A 19,041-nucleotide genomic window follows, 5' to 3' on the forward strand; every position below is an offset into this window, starting at 1 on the left:
GCATGTAAGATCTCCAAGGTCATTTTCTAATTATTTGGTGAAACTTTATAAATAATTTCCCCAGAGCTACTGATTCATTGAAAATGTTTTCCCATTTAATATAGATTCTCACTGTACTTCTGTATATATTATAAATTATTCATGTAAATTGTTTCTTCTCTAGAGTAGTGCTTTTCAAACTGTAATGTGCGTACAAAATGTCTTGAGATCTCATTAAAATAAAAATTTAGATTTAGTAGGCTTGGGATGGGGCCAAGATTCCATGTTTTAAAGAAGCTCCCAAGTGATTTTGCTGGCCCACAGACCACACTTTGAGTTAGCAAGGCAAGCTTTGTATACATGTCAGGGCAAGCTCCTCCTCAAGAAAATTGGAGATGAGAGAGGAGTACGTATAAACTTTCTTATTCATAAAACATGATGATGGACAAAAACAGAGATTTGTTACCTTCATAGCCAGGTTGGGAGAGAGGGAATTCTTTACCTGCAGGATTATGGCATTTAAAAAAATTTTATTTTAGGGGTGCCTGGGTGGCTCAGTTGGTTAAGCAGCTGCCTTCGGCTCAGGTCATGGTCCCAGGCGGTCCTGGGATCGAGCCCCGCATCGGGCTCCTTGCTCCGCGGGAAGCCTGCTTCTCCCTCTCCCACTCCCCCTGCTTGTGTTCCTTCTCTCGCTGTGTCTCTCTCTGTCAAATAAATAAATCTTAAAAAAAAAATTTTTTTTTTATTTTAATTCTCGTATAGTTAACATATAGTGTTATATTGGTTTTAGGTGTACAATACAATTCAATGCATTACTTAGTGCTCATCAAGATAAATGTACTCTTTTTTTTTTTTTTTAAGATTTTATTTATTTATTTGACAGAGAGAGACACAGCGAGAGAGGGAACACAAGCAGGGGGAGTGGGAGAGGGAGAAGCAGGCTTCCCGCTAAGCAGGGAGCCCAATGTGGGGCTCCATCCCAGGACCCTGGGACCATGACCTGAGCCGAAGGCAGACGCTTAACAACTGAACCACCCAGGCACCCCAAGATAAATGTACTCTCAATCACCTTTATTTTGCCCATCCCTGCACCTTCCTCCCCTCTGGCAACCACCAATTTGCTCTCTGTATTTACAAGCCTGTTTTTTTGTTTTTCTTTTTTTTTTTTTACTTTGTTCATTTGTTTCTTAAAATTTTATGTAGGTGTGAAATTATATGGTATCTGTCTTTCTCTGACTTATTTCATTTAACATTATACTCTCTAGGTCCATCCATATTGTTGCAAATGGCAGTATGTCATTCATTTTTAGGGCTAAGTAATATCCTATCCTATTGTATATATATACACCACTTCTTCTTTATCCATTCATCTATGGATGGAAACTGGGGTTGATTGCTTCCATATCTGGCTAGTGTGAATAATGCTGTAGTAGACACTTTTTTTTTTTTTTAAAGATTTTATTTATTTATTTGACAGAGACACAGAGAGAGAGGGAACACAAGCAGGGGGAGTGGGGGAGGGAGAAGCAGGCTACCCACTGAGCAGGGAGCCGGATGCGGGGCTCGATCCCAGGACCCTGAGATCATGACCTGAGCCGAAGGCAGACGCTTAATGACTGAGCCACCCAGGCGCCCCTGTAATAGACACTTTTAAAATAAGTGTTTTCATTTTCTTTGGGTAAATACCCAGTGGTGGAATTTCTGGATCATATGGTAATTCTATTTTTAATTTTCTTTAAAGTTTTTATTTATTTATTTGAGAGCAAGCACAAGAGAGAGGGAGAGAGCGAGCATGAGCAGGGGTGGGGGGTGGGGTAGGTGCCCTGTGTCAGTCCCAGGACACTGAGATCATGACTTGAGCCAAAGGCAGATGCTTAACTGACGGAGCCACCCAGGTGCCCCTCTATTTTTTAATTTTTTAAGGAACCTCCATATTATTTTCCCAGTGGTTGCAACAATTTGCATTTCCACCCACTGCACAAGCGTTCCTTTTTCTCCACATCTCCCCAAACTTGGTATTTCTTGTCTTTTGATCTAATCCTGATAGATGTCAGGTAACATTTTGAGTTTATTTTTGTGTATGGTGTGAGAAAATGGCCCGGTTTCATTCTTTTGCATGGAGCTGTTCAGTTTTTCTAGAACCATTTGTTGAGGAGACTTTTTCTCATTGCATGTTCTTGCCTCCTTTGTCGAAGATTAATTGACCATATAATTGTGGGTTTATTTCTGGGCTCTCTATGTGTCCTCTTTTGTGCCAGTACCGTAATGTTTTGATTACTACAGTTTTACAGCATTTCTTCAAATCTAGGATTATGATATCTTTGGTTTTGTTCTTCTTTTTCAAGATTGCTTTGTCTATTCAGGGTCTTTTGTGATTCCATACAAATTTTAGGATTGTTTATTCTAGTTCTGTGAAAAATATTGGTGCTATTTTGATAGGAATTGCACTAAATCTGTAAATTGCTTTGGGTGGTATGGACATTTTAACAATATTTGTTCTTCCAATCCATGAGCATGGAATATCTTTCCATTTGTTTGTGTTGTCCTCAATTTCTTTTATCAGTGTTTTATAAAGTTTTCAGAGTACAGGTCTTTGACCTTTTCGATTAAGTGCATTCCCAGGTATTTTATTGTTTTTGGTATAATTGTAAGTAGAATTATTTTCTTAATTTCTCTTTCTGCTACTTCATTTTTTTGGAAGATTTAATTTATTGATTTGAGAGACAGAAGATTGCATGGGGAGAAGCAGAGAGGGAGAGAGAGGGACAAGCAGACTCCACGCTGAGCATAAAGCCTGATGGGAGGCCCAATCTCAGGACCCTGAGATCATGCCTGAGCCAAAACCAAGTGTTGGATGCCTTACTGACTGAGCCATCCAGGCGCCCTTCCGCTACTTCATTATTAGTGTATAGAAATGCAACAGATTTCTGTAAATCGATTTTGTATCCTGCGACCTTACTGAATTCATTTATCAGTTCTAGTAGTTTTTTGGTCTTTAGGGTTTTTTATATATAGTATCATGTCTTCTGCAAACAGTGAAAGTTTTACTTCTTCCTTACCAATTTGGATACCTTTTACTACTTTTTCTTGTCTGATTGCTGTGGCTAGGACTTCCAGTACTATGTTGAATAAAAATAGTGAGAGTGGACATCCTTGTCTTGTTCCTGACCTTAGGGGAAAAGCTCTCAGTTTTTCACCATCGAGTATGATTATGGCCTTTATTATGTTGAGGTATGTTCCCTCTAAACTTACCTTGCTGAGAGTTTTTATCACGAATCGATGTTGTACTTTGTCAAATGCTTTTTCTGTGTCTATTGAAATGATCATATGGTTCTTATCCTTTCTCTTATTAATGTGATGTATCATGTTGATTGATTTGCAAATATTAAACCACCCTTGCATCCTGGAAATAAATCCCACTTGATTGTGGTGAATGATTTTTTTTAAATTTATTGTTGGATTTGGTTTGCTAATATTTTGTTGAGGATTTTTGCATCTATGTTCATCAGAGATACTGGCCTATAGTTCTCTTTTTATAGTGTCTTTATCTGGTTTTGGTATCAGGGTTATGTTGGCCTCATAGGGTGAATTTGGAAGCTTTCCTTCCTCTTATGTTTTTTGGAATAGTTTGAGAAGAATAGGTATTAACTCCTTTTTAAGTGTTTGGTAGAATTCGGGGCGCCTGGGTGGCTCAGTCGTTGGGTGTCTGCCTTCAGCTCAGGTCGTGATCCCAGGGTCCTGGGATCGAGCCCCGTGTTAGGCTCCCTGCTCAGCAGGAAGCCTGCTTCTCCCTCTCCTACTCCCCCTGCTTGTGTTCCCTCTCTCGCTGTCTCTCTCTCTCTCTGTCAAATAAATAAATAAAATCTTTAAAAAAAAAATGTTTGGTAGAATTCACCTGTGAAGCCTTCTGGTCCTGGACTTTTGCTTGTTGAGAGTTTTTTGATTACTGATTCAATTTCATTGCTGGTAATCAGTCTGTTCAAATTTTCTATTCGTGATTCAGTTTTGGGAGGTTATATGTTTCTAGGAATTTATCCATTTCTTCTCAGTTGTCCAATTTGTTGCCATATAATTTTTTATAATATTCTCTTACAATCCTTTGTATTTCTGTGGTGTTGGTTGTTATTTCTACTCTTTCATTTGTGATTTTGTTTGAGTTCTCTCTCTTTTTTTTTTATGAGTCTGACTAAAGGTTTACCAATTTTGTTGGTCTTTCCAAAGAACCAGCCCCTGGTTTCTTTGATCTGTTCTATTGTTTTTTTAGTTTCTATCTCCTTTCTTTCTGTTCTCATCTTTATTATTTCCTTCCTTCTGCTGGTTTTTGGTTTGTTTCTTCTTTTCCTAGCTTCTTTAGGTGTAAGATTGTTTATTTGAGATCTTTCCTGCTTCTTGAAGTAGGCCTGTATTGCTATAAACTGCCCTCATAGAACAACTTTTGATGCATCCCAAAGATTTTGGACTGTTTTATTTTCATTTTCATTTGTTTCCATGTAATTTTTTATTTCTTCTTTGATTTCTTAAATGACCCACTCATTGTTTAGTAGCATGTTCTTTAATCTATATTATTTGTGGTATTTCCAGATTTTTTCTTGTGGTTGATTTCCAGTTTCATAGCATTGTGGTCAGAAAAGATGCATGGTATGACTTCGATCTTTTTGAATTTATTGAGACTTGTGGCCTAATATGTGATCTGTTCTGGAGAATGTTCCATGTGCACTTGAAAAGAATGTGTATTCTGCTGTTTTAGGATGGAATGTTCAGAATATATCTGTTAAATCCATCTGGTTCAGTGCCTCATTCAAAGCGACCGTTTCCTTGTTGGTTTCCTGTTTGGATGATCTGTCCTATGATGTAAGTGGGGTGTTAAAGTCCCCTGCTCTTATTGTATTACTATCACTTATTTATGTTTGTTATTAACTATTTTATGTATTTGGGTGCTTCCATGTTGGGTGCATAAATATGTACAATTGTTACAGCTTATTGTTGGATTATCCCCTTTATTATTATATACTGTTCTTTTTTGTCTCTTGTTACAGTCTTTATTTTAAAGGCTAATTTGTCCAGTATAAGTATTGCTACCCTGGCTTTCTTTTCATACCCATTTGCATGATAAATGCTTTTTCTTCCCTTCACTTTCAATTGTATGTGTCTTTAGGTCTGAGATGAGTCTCTTGTTAGGCAGCATATAGATGGATCTTGTTTTTTTAATCCATTCTCTCACCCTGTGTCTTTTGATTGGAGCATTTCATCCATTTACATTCAAAGTAATTATCGATGGATATGTACTTAATGTCATTTTGTTACTTGTTTTATTTTTGTTGTTTTTGTAGTTCTTCTATGTTTCTTCTCTTGCTCTCTTCTCTCACAATTAGTTGGATTTCTTTAGTGATATACTTGGATTCCTTTTTATATTTTTCATTTGTTTTACTGGGGGTTTTTTTTTAAGATTTTATTTACTTATTTGAGAGAGAGAGAATGAGAGATAGAGAGCACGAGAGGGAAGAGGGTCAGAAGGAGAAGCAGACTCCCTGCTGGGCAGGGAGCCTGATGTGGGACTTGATTCCGGGACTCCAGGATCATGACCTGAGCTGAAGGCAGTTGCTTAACCAACTGAGCCACCCAGGTGCCCTGTTTTACTGGTTTTTGACTTGTGGTTACCATTACGTTTGTATATAACATCTGCATATAGCAGTCTATATTGAGTTGATGGTTGCTTAAGTTTGAACTCATTCTTTACTCTCCCCACTTCCCATGTTTTAGGTATGTGGTGTCATACTTTACATCTTTTTATTTTGTGAGTCTCTTGACTGATATTTATATATATACTTATTTTTACTGCTTTTGTGCTTCCTACTTTTCTTACTCCTACTTATGGTCTTTCCTTTCCACTCAAAGAGTCCCCTTTAACATTTCTTGTAGAGCAGGTTTAGTGGTGATGAATTCCTTTAACTTTTGCTTGTCTGGGAACTTCTTTATCTCTCCTTCTATTCTGAATGATGGCCTTGCTGGACAGAGTATTCTTGGCTGCAGAGTTTTTCCTCTCAGTACTCTGAATATATCATGCCACCCTTTCTGGCCTGCAAAGTTTCTGTTGAAAAATCAGCTGATAACCTTATGGGGTTTTTCTTGTATATAACTGTTTTCTCTTGCTGTTTTTAAAATTCTCTCTTTCAAGATTATGGATGTTGAAATTGCGGTGGCTGATTCTAAAAGTAGGATAAAGATAGAACGAAGTGTATGTGTGGGGATGGTTGGGGAGGAGTGTATATACAATACAAGAAAGAGAATATGAATCAGTGACAAAAAGGAAAAAGTTCTCTAAGAAGAAGAATGATTAAGAACATAAGCAGGATTTGCAACAAAATGAATGGACTTTGAAGGCACTGTGCTAAATAAAATAAGTCAGACAGAGAAAGACAAACACTGTATAATGTCACTGATATGTAGAAACAAACAAACAGAAAAGGAACTCAAAGATACAGAGAGTCAGATTGGTAGTTGTGAGAGGCAGGGATTAAGGGTGGGTGAAATGAGTGAAGATTGTCAAAAGGTACAAACTTCTGGTTATAAAACAAGTAACTCGGGGCACCTGGGTGGCTCAGTTTGCTAGGTGTCTGCCTTAGACTCAGGTCGTGGTCCCAGGGTCCTGGGATTGAGTCCCACATTGGGCTCCCTGCTCTGTGGGAAGCCTGCTTCTCCCTCTCCCACCCCCCCTGCTTGTGTTCTCTCTCTGGCTGTCTCTCTCTGTCAAATAAAATCTTAAAAAAAAAAAAAAATAAGTAACTCTTGGGATATAATGTACAGCATGGTGACTATAGTTGATAAGACTGTGTTGTGTATTTGCAATTTGCTAAGAGAGTAGATCTTTACAGTTCTTATTACAAGAAAAAAAACGTTTAACTGTGGTGATGGATGTTAACTATACTGATTATGAGCATTTTGTTATATATACAAATACTGAATCAGTATGTTGTATACCTGAAACTAATGTTACATGTCAATTAGATCTTAATTTTAAAAAACAAACATAAGTACTATCATTTAGCAAGTAGAGAGAGTTAAAAGAACGGGGAAAGAGAGGAGAACCTGGGTAGTTCATTTGGTTGAGCATCCAACTCTTGGTTTTGGCTCAGGTCACGATCTCAGGATCCTGAGATCTCTCACTCTCTCTCTCTCTCTAATAAATAAAACCTTTAAGAAAGAGAAGGGGAAAGAGAATAAGGCTTAGGAAGGGAAAATTTGCCAGAACCAGAACTCATAACTTAGAATTACCCTGCCAAATGAAAGATGTACCTTATGCAAAAGGGAAAGATGCCTTGGTTCCATAGAAAACTTTTTAGTTGAGAGTTAAAGTCTTATTATAATGAAATCATTGGTCCTCAAGCTTCATAAACTCAAGATAGCATGAAAGAAAGCTTAGCTTTCATTATATGTGGCTCTTGAGCTGATTAGGAGTACAGTGTTTTAAAAAGATGAATTGTAGTATTTTATGTGATACAAATCTAATATGTTTCCTTTCCAAAAATTGCCTGTGCTTTTTCCTTTGCCAAATTTATCTTTTCCTTTATTTATTTTTTTTTAAGATTTTATTTATTTATACGAGAGAGAGTGCAAGAGAGTACAAGCAGGGGGAGCAGCAGGGGGAGAGGGAGAAGCAGGCTCCCCACTGAGCAGGGAGCCCAATGCGGGGCTCGATCCCAGGACCCTGGGATCATGACCTGAGCCGAAGGCAGATGCATAACCAGCTGAGCCACCCCAGGCACCCTTATCTCTTCCTTTAAAACATTCTACCTGGAGAACTGGTATACTAAATAAGAATATATAAATCTTTCATTATGACATATGTGAATATATAAATTTTTCACTATAATAAAAATAGCTTTAAATGTATCTGTTTGCAATGACAGATACCAAAAGTTGGCACCTTTTCCCACTCAGATATTACTTTCATTGACACTTCTGTTTAATACTCTGTCATCCAGCTCTGCAGTTGCTGGAATGTGCTAGTGGACTGTCCCCACACCCTCTCCGTGCTCTTTTCCCAGGCAGCCTCCCTAGAGTCACAGTTGCTTAATATAGTGACCATCCCAATTAACAATTTTCTAATAAGAAAGTGTTATATTGAATAAGCAGTCTGGCAAATGTACAATTTGATAGAGATAAACTTTTTTTTAACCTAGAGTTTATATTAAGCCTAGACCTGATGAGAAAGGTCAGGATGTATGCCAAGGGAATGAGAGTTTAATAAGTCAGAGTTGAAGGGACTGAAGGTTGAAGAGTATGTAGTAGGTTCCATATACCTGGGAAGAGACAATAAGATGACAGAACAGAGACTGCTCAACAAAGGACACGGCTGACTCTTTCCTCTTCAACTTTTATCCCTGCCTTTTATTAGCTGTGTGACTTAGCAAGGGTTGTTGAGAGAATTAAAAACAATATTTTGTTATCTTAACTCAAGGTAGGACAAAGCTATGTCTTGAACTTCTTTTGAATCCTTCATAATACACTGATGAGCACAGAACAGGCATCCAGTAAGTACTGAGTTGATTAAAAGAAGAATTTTGTGTTTACATTTAAGAGAAACTAATTTTAGAAGTACTTTGCTATATGTAAGCTGGTAATAAGGGTAAAAAGAACCTGATTATCATCTGAAATTTGTTACATCAATGTAGTTTTATAATTAGATAATATAAACATCCCCAGACATTAATTTATTTATATGATAAATATCATCTGCTTCAACAATTTCGCTTCCAGAATTGCTGTTTCAAAAGTTAGTGGTTAATAACAGATCATCTCTGGAGGGTAGAATTATAGGGACCTTTTACTTTCTAGATTAAGTTATTTTCTGTTTGGTGTGCTGTTTTTTTAAAGTATATTACTTTGTAATCAGAAACAAATTTAAGTTGGTATTGGAGATAGATTTTAAAAATAACTGTACTTGGCAGAGATTTGCTGAAGTTCCTGTGTATGTTTATGCAGGGAGAGCATGAAGGCAGTGACAAACACTGAAGACAGAGAAATGAGGAGAAAGAAGGAAGAATATTTAACTTTTAGTCCTCTAACAGTTGTAATATTTGTGGTCGTGTGCTGTGTTATGATGGTCTTACTTTATTTCTTCTACAAATGGTTGGGTAAGAAGTCATATTTTATATTTGCTTCTTTCAGCCTACAAGTTTTTTATTTACTTCACTAGATTTAGGTATTATGCCCAGAAAGCTTAAGCAAATAATTAAAAAGTGATGATAACTTTTTAAACTGTCAGGAGTGTTGGATCCCCATCACTCTGGGATAAAAAATATTCAGATTAAAAGTATCCTGTATCTTCGAGATAAGAACACTTCTTCATGGATGACTTGAAAGAACTGCTGTGGCCCCTAAGTTTCCATCTCTGCAGATAAAGCTGGAGAGCCCAGTATCTAAGCAGCAGACTAAGGACTTCTTGGTGACTATATTTAGTTACACGAAATAGAAGATTATTCACATTACTAATTTATCACCTCTGCTTACTCCCAAAGTGTGCTTTATTGCTCAAATTTTGTTGGACTTGTGTAAACAGTCAAGATCATACTACATCTAAAGACACACAAGTACTTGCCTGTGCTCTAAATAATAACGGGTACTTTTCCTTTAAGGAGGTAGGGGTAGGAACTGTAAGGGCTTGCCCATCCCCTGGGTGTTAGTGGTCTGAAAGAATGGAAATTTGCTATCTCTGGCCAATGCACAGCACAAAGAGGAGGGGCCAGGGAAAAGGGAAGTGTGCCTGGTAGGAACTAGCAAAAACCCTTTGTAAAAACCACCACAGGCTACAGTGCTTCTTTGGAGAACATTAGCATGATTTTCTGGACTAGAAAACTGAGGCACTCGGGTTAGTTTCAGCTTATGGTCCAATTTCTCTTGTCCTGTGGCAGCATTAAAAACTAGACCTATGACCTGTATTTCCAATTAGAAAAAAGAATTATTTGAATGTCGCTCATTTCAATCTGTTGCTGGGAGAGTAGATACTAGGATAGTTATTTGTATTACATTGTCATTGTGCAGATAATTTTTCTAATTTAATACTTAGCCTTCAATTGTTTGTGTCTGACCCTCAGTCAATTAATTAGTGATCTTTGATAGAAAAAAGAGATTCCTTTACCTTACCCTAAAGCATATTTTCATTTTTGGTGGGAAATTTCCTTAAACTTACCGGTATTTGAAAAGTTGACCTTGCTTATAAATGTAATTTTTTGTGTAGAAGGAAGATCATTAAATCTCATGGTTATCCTGGGACATGGGAGTTAGTTATGACTCTTACAAAATCTATGTGATACTGCAAGATTTAATGTACCTCAAATGGTTCCTAATGGCTAAAGTTGCTGCCATTTTTAATATACGAAATATATCAAATTGCTAAGGTTCCCCCTACCATTTTATGTTAAGTCATGCTCAAGAAAGTAACTAAAGATGGTTATATTAACCAGACGCTTTCTCATGCCTAATCATTTTCCTAGTTCACTATGACATTGAATGAAATACCCAAAACTCTGTTAGGGTCTCAAGAACATGCTTTCTACCTAACTTTTAAAACTTGGGTTGGCGACCTTTGGTGGATGACTTACCAAACATAACTTGGCAGTCTTTGTCTTTCTTTTACTGCTCACATTACCATATATAACTAGTAATAACAAATAATAACAAGGGACTAAAAAAGTAATTTGTCCAAGTTCACCAGTTAGAAAGCGGCCAACAGTTAAAAACAAGGATATCAGAAAATTTTGGGATGGTATCTGTGTTTCTGAAAAAGGAACAGTTCTGCAGACTCATGAATAAGATCTAAGTTGTCCAGCTGCGGAAATAACAAGATGCTGGATGATTTTTCAGACTTTTCTGTGACATTTTAAAGGTGCAATAAAAGCTGTATTGATTTAAAAAAGAAGAAGAAAGAAAATGGCTATCCCTGATTTACTATATCTAGAGTACTCTCTCTCACCTACAGAACAGTTACAATTTTCTGAAATTTAGTAGAATTTGAAAAAGTCAGGTAAAATTTGTATTTCCATTGGGAAATTTTGAGAAAGTTAAGAAAATGAATATTTTATTTTAGAGTACAATAATTTCTCCCCCTTTTTAAGAATAAGGAGATCAGATGTAATTTTAAATAATTTTCAAAATATAGCTAATATAGACAAATATTTGTGAATTTAACTACCTTAGTTTCATATCATAACAGTGGTTTGTTTAAATGGATTTGGTTTTACTACAGGTCAAATAATTAGAGATAAATTCCACCAGAGGGAAATATAGATAGCATAGTTAATGTCTAAGGTAGATGTCAGTTCTCATCCCTAAGCTGCATGTTTAAAAGCGTTTCTACTCCTTCCTTAATTTGCCTGTTCCTTACATTTAAGTACTTATAAGTGCTTACAACTCACTTCATAGACATCTCTAACAGACATGTTAGCTTGAATCATTAAATGATAGAAAACGTAGAGCCAGCTTCAGCCCTTGAGCAATCCTACCAATGTGTAATGGAACTAAAACAACACATAAAATACCCACTTTTCAATAAAACTCAAGATCTAAATATTTTCAGCTTAGTACAATTCAGATCATAATACGGTCACTGCATTGAAAGTATCACGATGCAGTAAGAAAGCTAGATTAATGTTGCTTGTATAAATATTTTCTGATCATATTTCCTTCTGTTCTCATATAATTTAGTGTCTTGTTTTTTTCTAGTTTATGTTATGATAGCAATTTTCTGCATAGCATCAGCAATGAGTCTGTACAACTGTCTTGCTGCACTCATTCATAAGATACCATGTGGACGATGCACGTATGTATCTCTTACAAGGAATCTTATAACATTGGTATTTGTAATTTAAAACAATACAGGGAAAAGTAGAAGTGGTATTTTAAACCTGCGTAAGCCAGTATACATGTGGCTATTAAAATTTAAATTAATTAAAATTAAATTAATTTAAAAATTCAGTTCCTCAGTCTCATTAGCTGCATTTCAAATGCTAAATAACCACATGTAGCTAGTGGCTACTGTACTGGGCAGCACAGATACAGAATATTTTCATCATAGACAGTTCTATTGAACTGATAAATATTTCTTGATGTATTATTTGTTTTACTTAAATTAGGACTTTTAAGTTGATATTTTAGTAGCCTTCTTGTGACTGTGGTTAACATTTGTCATGTCCCATGTTTAAGTGAACATTATATTTCACCTACAGAGTAAACTGACCTATTTCAATCTATTTTTTAGGATTATGTTTCGTGGCAAAAGCATTGAAGTGAGACTTATTTTTCTCTCTGGACTATGCATAGCAGTAGCTGTTGTTTGGGCCGTATTTAGAAATGAAGATAGGTATGAGTACTCAGTGTATTTGCTTTTAGATTAAGGATGCATGGTTTTATGTCTTACTTGGTAATTACGCATTATGATTATTATGGATTTCTCTTTGCTTTTATTCCAGAACACCATAGTCTTGAAATAAGCTAAATAAGTACTTAAATAAACAGATCTTGTGCTAATGGATTTAAGGGCATATAGACAAGAAAATATGTATTATGATTTAAACATCTAAGCTGAAATAGGCTTCAAAAATATACTTAATTACATCCACACGATGAAGTACAATGCGGCTATAAAGGATGAAGAAGATCTCTGTGAATTGATATGCAGTGATTTCTAGGATGTATTTTTAAGTGAAAAAAGATTATATAGAGTATGCTACCTTTTACGTAAGAAAGGAAATATAAGGAAATATACAGGTATCTGTCCATTTGCAGGAAAGATAACCAGAAAAAAATGTTTAACTTCTTAATGGTTTATTAATAAAATTATTAAAGGCCAAAACCACTTGTAGCCTAAAATTTGGAAGGAAAGTTTAATACAATTTTAGGCAGCTTCAGTTGATAATTATGCATATCAGTTCCTGGTAGATTATGTTACATAGCTCTCATTTCATTTAGCTCCCAACTATCTGGACATACGTTAACACCAATACCCTTTGTTAAGAGCTACCTTTCCAAAAGAAACATGTATAAGTTCAAAGATTAAAGATAAGTATGTACTATATCCGATGTATGTTCTGAGGTAGCCTTTCAACTCTTCCTTAGTATAGTAGTGTTCATTATTCTACTAGGACAGCAAATTAATAAATATGGAGTATATGAGAGGTTTTTTGTCATTATACTTGCTGCTTAATAATCAAATAGTCAAATCATAACAATTGAAGATACTACGTTAGTGATCAATTTCTTTTGAGAAGTCCCATCTAAGAATAACTACATAAACCAATAGAGTAACTTCTTTTGATTTTAGGTGGGCTTGGATTTTACAGGATATCTTGGGGATTGCTTTCTGTCTGAATTTAATTAAAACACTGAAGTTACCCAACTTCAAGGTAAAGTATACTGCTTTGCTAGCTAAAATAATTTTTTCTTTTTAAAACAACTTTGAGTATAATTTACATGTAGCAAAATGTACCCATCTTAAGTTTACGGTTTATGAAGTTCTACAAATGAATAACTTTGTAGCCACCATCCCAATCAATTATAGATTTCTCATCTCTTCAAAAGCTCTGTCCTGCCCTTTAGCAGTCAGTCCTGATCACCAGCTGTAGCCAACCACTGATTTGCTAACTAAAATATGTTTAATCATTTATATAATATGCCAAATTCATAAAATCCTTACAGACAAAATATCAACGAAGAACATTTCTTTGAGTTAGTGATTCTTTTTTTTTAAAGAATGGCATAAACAAGATAAAATTTCTAATGTGATTTGTAGAATAAAACTACAAATAGTAATAACCATTAAATGCCTTTGAAAAAATAGTGTTCAAATGTAATTTAGCATATTTATTTGTACTTGCAAAACAATATAATCTCTTAATTTACATGGAAGTTTGACCTTTAAATTTTTTCTTTTTTCAACAGTCATGTGTTATACTTCTAGGCCTTCTCCTCCTCTATGATGTGTTTTTTGTTTTCATAACACCATTCATCACAAAGGTATGATATTTTTGAAATCTGTGAGAAACATGCTAAAAGAAGAGAATCTTAAGCCTGCTCTTAGATAACTGATTTTGCAGATGTTTACCATTAAGTGGGTACTAATTCTCTTTTGAAAATTGTCATTGAAGTTAGCCTTTTAACAGAGGATTTTTTAAGCCTTTAAGTCATTCTGCTAAATGAAAAATGTCTCCTGGCTGATCATGAGAATATCTATAAATGTTCTTCCTATCCATTTTAAAGTAACTTTTCTTTTTTTTTTTTGTAAGATTTTATTTATTTATTTGACAGAGAAAAAGCGAGAGAGAGAACACAAGCAGGGGGAGTGGGAGAGGGAGAAGCAGGCTCCTCGCTGAGCAGGGAGCCCAATGTGAGGCTCGATCACAGGACCCTGGGATCGTGACCCGAGCAGAAGGCAGACGCTTAACGACTGAGCCACCCAGGCACCCCAACTTTTCTTATTATAAAACAACAAATTTTTGCTGTAGACAGTATAAACAGCAAAAAGAATGAAAATGCATCCTTGCTACTTTCATTTCTGTACCCCTAGTTTAAGACTAAGAAAGAGCTCCACACTGAAAGTCTGAAGACCTGAAGTGTAGCCCTGTAACCTTGTTATCCTGGCAAGTCACTCAGCGCTTTGTGCTTCTGGTTCCTAATCCATTGTGTGAGGGAGTATTGCTAGCATTCCAGCCTCCCTCTTCCATCAGTAGATTTCTTCTGGTTGGAACTGACAGAATGCAGTCTAAACTTTCTATACCACAAAGGTCCCTTCTATCCAGCCTGTGTATAGAGGCCAAGGTGGAGCTGGCCTCAGAAGAAACTAGACCCAGGGGCACATACTCTCCCTTTCCACTTCTGTCCATTGTGTTCGTTGTCCCAGACTGGCTTTTTCTATGACGTTAGAGTCATAGCAGCTCACAGCTCCTCATTCACCTATCCCCACCCCCACCACTAGCTCTTCCATAAAATGGCGACGCTATTCCCAGAATAAGGGAGAGGTGTTGGGTGAGTTTGGTAGTCCTTCATTATTTACTGTTTTTCTACTTGTCCCTATTTCTATCTCACGAGTATTTTATTGCTCAATTCTCCTGCATTCCCCATTTTATGTTGTCTTATTTTGATTCAGTATTTGATACTATAATCACTGCATTTTTTCCCCATTAGTTCTTTATCTCTTCTTCAGCCCCTACCATGTGTGAAATCACTGTAAAACTGCACTTTTAATATTTGCTATAATGGCATAAACATGTGGCACAAAGATGTGCCCCATTGGGGAGCTAAAGTGCAAGTAGGTAGTTAATGTAGTTAACTGCCCCAAGTAACCAGTCCATTTTACTAGCATCTTTCTGTGCCTCAATGATGAGCCATTTGAGTCATTGACTTCATTGAGCAAAAGTAACCTTTTTAAAGCATAAAATTAGTATTATGGATTATAACCAAAAAAAGTCAGTTAATGAAAGCTTTCTATCTAAAGCCATCCCAGTTTGTGTTAATTTATTTGATTCAAAAAAATATTTCCGTAAGTCCCTGCAAAGTGGTCTCATAGTGAAAGTAAAGCGTTCTCTGTACAAAACCATGCTCTTAAGTCAGCAGATGGTCATAGCATATGACCCATATATTACACAGGGCACACAGATACGAACTATAACTAAACCCTTTAACTTTTTTTCCATTCAGTTTTGTTTGTTTGTTGTTTTTTAGAGGGAGAGAGGTCGGGAGAGGGATGGAGGGAGAGGGAAAGCAAGAATCTTTTTTTTTTTTTAAGATTTCATTTATTTATTTGTCAGAAAGAGAGAGAGAGCACAAACGGGGAAGTGGCAGGCAGAGGGAGAGAGAGAAGCAGGCTTCCCGCCGAGCAAGGAGCACGATGCAGGACTCGGTCCCAGGACCCTGGGATCATGACCTGAGCCGAAGGCAAATGCCTAACCGACTGAGCCACCCAGGTGTCCCAGAGGGAGAGCAAGAATCTTAAGCAGGCTCCATGCCCAGTGCAAGCTTGAGATCATGACCTGAGCTAAAATCGAGTTAGATGGTTAACAGACTGAGCTACCCAGGCGCCCCTCCATTCGGTTTTAACACTAGTATCACTTTATAAATGTTAACTGTGTCTGCCAGCAAACTATTTGCATTCCCTACACATAAAAAGTTTCAGAATTTTAAAGATACAGGATAATAATAAAGATGTCTTTGAGGCCTCTTTCTTTATTCTCTGCCTAGAGAATTTTTCATCTTCTTTTTTCCATATTTGTTCCAAGTGACTAGGAATGTGATTTCTAGTAATCTGATCTGGTAGAAAAGATTAGAAATGCTCTTTGGAGTTCACTAGTATAGATTTATTTTAACACCTTCTCAGTCTGGTTTGTTTGTTTTTATTAAGGCTATAGACCTTACTTGAGAAAGTAACTCAAAATGAAAATCATTGGACATTTTTTTTTTAAAGATTTTATTTATTTGCTAGAGAGAGAGAGAGAGAGTGAGAGTACAAGCAGGGGGAGTGGCAGGCAGAGGGAGAAGTAGGCTCCCCGCTGAGTAAGGAACCCGATGCGGGACTCAATCCCAGGACCCTGGGATCTGACCTGAGCTGAAGGCAGACGCTTAACCGACTGAGCCACCCAGGCGTCCCTCATTGGACATTTTAAACGTGTCTTTCAACTCTGGTGTTAGCAGAGTTTTAATGAGTAAGCAGAGGAGGTGGCCACAGGAGTATAGGCAATAAGAACCTGTCTTCAGGGCCGTCTGGATGATTCAGTCAGTTAAGCCTCCAACTCTTGATTTCTGGCTTGGGTCATGATCTCAGGGTCGTGAGATCGAGCCCGTGTTGGGCTCCACACTGGGCATGGAGCCTGCTTGGGATTCTCTCCCTCTCTCTCTGCTCCCCCGCCCCCCTCTCCCTCTCTCTCTCTACAAAAAAAACCCGAAGAACCTGTCTTCATTTTTTTTCCATCCACCCTTGTAACTTGGTAGAGTATATTGCAAATAGTAGTTACTCAGATGTCTTTGAATTTGGGAGAGGATGTCAGTGATGGCCTTCACTTAAGTGTCTTAAATAACAATTAGAAAACCAAAATGAACTCTATCTGGAAATTAAATCACATTATGGGAGTTTGCTCTAAGGAATTGTATTTAATATTAGTCTATTTTCCTAAACTCCTGTGACTTAACCCTTCTGTAACCCAAAGTATAACATGAGGGAAAGATTTCTGTAGCTAGAGATTATGTCCTTCTTTCTACTCAGCTCAGATGTCAGTGAAGTCCTCTTAAAAACACTAAAGTGATTTTTCCTATGCTCCCCACCCACATGGAAAATATTATAGTTACTTGATCAAATTCTCCTTAAATTCAGCATTTATTTATCTTCCCACTACCTGTTTGATGATATATTCATCATAATGTAAAGCATAGATGGCTGCTCATGTAATCTTCATTTGCTACCTTAAAATGTTTCCCCTTCACAACAGACTTGGCTGTCAGGAAAGAACTATTAAGGGGCTCCTCACACAGCCCACATAAAAAGACCTTAGCCAGACACAATGGATGAAATTCAGCTAAGGTTAATGTTTTGATTGGGACATAAAAAGCTGGCAGGGCTGAAACTGGACAGGAGACAGGCTACAGAAGCTTCTCAAGTTCTTTAGGGCTGGGTCTTTTCAAGTTTGGCTTCATTGTTATTATGGTGAGTAGCTAGGAGGTCAAATGTATTTTTATTCAAATAAAGTTACCAATATTTATTACAAATCTAAATACAAAAGATTTTAGTATTTCTTGTGTCTCTATTCATTGTTACTGCTAAAAATGACTAAGGACACATAGTACATGACATAATGTAACTACAAGCACTTAAAATTTATCGTCTATCAAAAACAATGAATCATGGAACACTATATCTAAAACTAATGATGTAATGTATGGGGATTACCATAACAATAAAAAAATTTTTAAAAAATGCTAGCTATATTGCACAAACAATGAATCATGGAACACTACATCAAAAACTAATGATGTAATGTATGGGGATTAACATAACAATGAAAAAGTAAAAAAAAATTATAAGCCATAAAAAAAAAAATGCTAGCTATAGTTGTCAGTATAGATCAGTGCCCAGAGCTTCACCTGAATAATGTGTGTGTGGTTTATCTGCTAGTTTGTGATCATTGTTGAGCTCTAATGAATGGAGCAATATGCTTGATGAATTTTGTTATAGATGGCCCCAGCTTTTGCTGGACTTTTTAAGGAAAACTGTCTACAGCCCATTTTTTTTTACCAGTTTACTGTAGGCCATTACCCAGGGGGTCAAATCATTCTTAAATACTGGTAGATTGTTCTCTTTAAATGATTGGGCAATTTCTTTCATCTTCTTCCTCAATTTTAGAATGGCGAGAGTATCATGGTTGAACTTGCAGCTGGACCTTTTGGAAATAATGAAAAGGTAGGGATGGCAATTAAATAGAAATGGCTACCAGTATATATATGTGTGTCCAGTTAATAATTTTGCCTTCCTGTGTAATTCATTGGTCATGTAGTGCATGTTAAGGTATTGTAAAACTTTATTTCTCACAGAATATAGCCCTTTTCTTAGTTATTCTAAATTATTAAATACCTATTGACTTGGGTTTCATCCTAGAATGATGGAAACTTGGTGGAAGCCACTGCTCAACCCTCAGCTCCCCATGAGAAAGTAAGGATTGTATTTCAGATATGTTCATTGGACTTTAAATCATACCCTCTGAGACAAGACTCTTCTTTGGGGGAAAAAATCCAGATTTAAAAAAAAATCTCTTTCAAGGCCTAAGTCCTATTTTTGGTAAAAAGGAAAGAAAAAATAAATAAATAAAGGTTAGATGTGGGGATACTGGATTAATACTGTTAACCCTGATGTGTGTTGGGTTTCATTTTTCTGAAACTGTGTATCTATTTCTTTCAAGCTCTCTATGCATTCAGAGTATATGTGTGTGTAGTTTATGTCCTCTGATTTCAGTTTCTTTTGTCTATTTAAAAATGTTAAAACAATTACTCTAATATCAATCCTTCCCTCTCTAAGAGATACGGGTA

General features: G+C 36.5%; 1 protein-coding gene across 2 annotated transcripts in view; it reads left to right on the top strand.

Annotated features, from left to right (window-relative positions):
* SPPL2A (signal peptide peptidase like 2A) overlaps positions 1–19,041 on the top strand; it is a 49,132-nt gene that overhangs the window by 16,317 nt on the left and 13,774 nt on the right. Inside the window, exons 6-12 of one of the 2 annotated variants that reach the window (XM_078079347.1) lie at positions 8,962–9,113; positions 11,701–11,797; positions 12,236–12,337; positions 13,298–13,379; positions 13,915–13,989; positions 18,362–18,418; positions 18,614–18,667. In XM_078079347.1, the coding sequence (XP_077935473.1) occupies positions 8,962–9,113; positions 11,701–11,797; positions 12,236–12,337; positions 13,298–13,379; positions 13,915–13,989; positions 18,362–18,418; positions 18,614–18,667 (619 nt within the window). The remainder of the gene's footprint in view (positions 1–8,961; positions 9,114–11,700; positions 11,798–12,235; positions 12,338–13,297; positions 13,380–13,914; positions 13,990–18,361; positions 18,419–18,613; positions 18,668–19,041) is intronic. The other variant, XM_036101932.2, reaches the window with a different exon arrangement.

Source organism: Halichoerus grypus, chromosome 8 (genome assembly GCF_964656455.1).
Source record: "Halichoerus grypus chromosome 8, mHalGry1.hap1.1, whole genome shotgun sequence".
NCBI lineage: Eukaryota > Metazoa > Chordata > Mammalia > Carnivora > Phocidae > Halichoerus > Halichoerus grypus.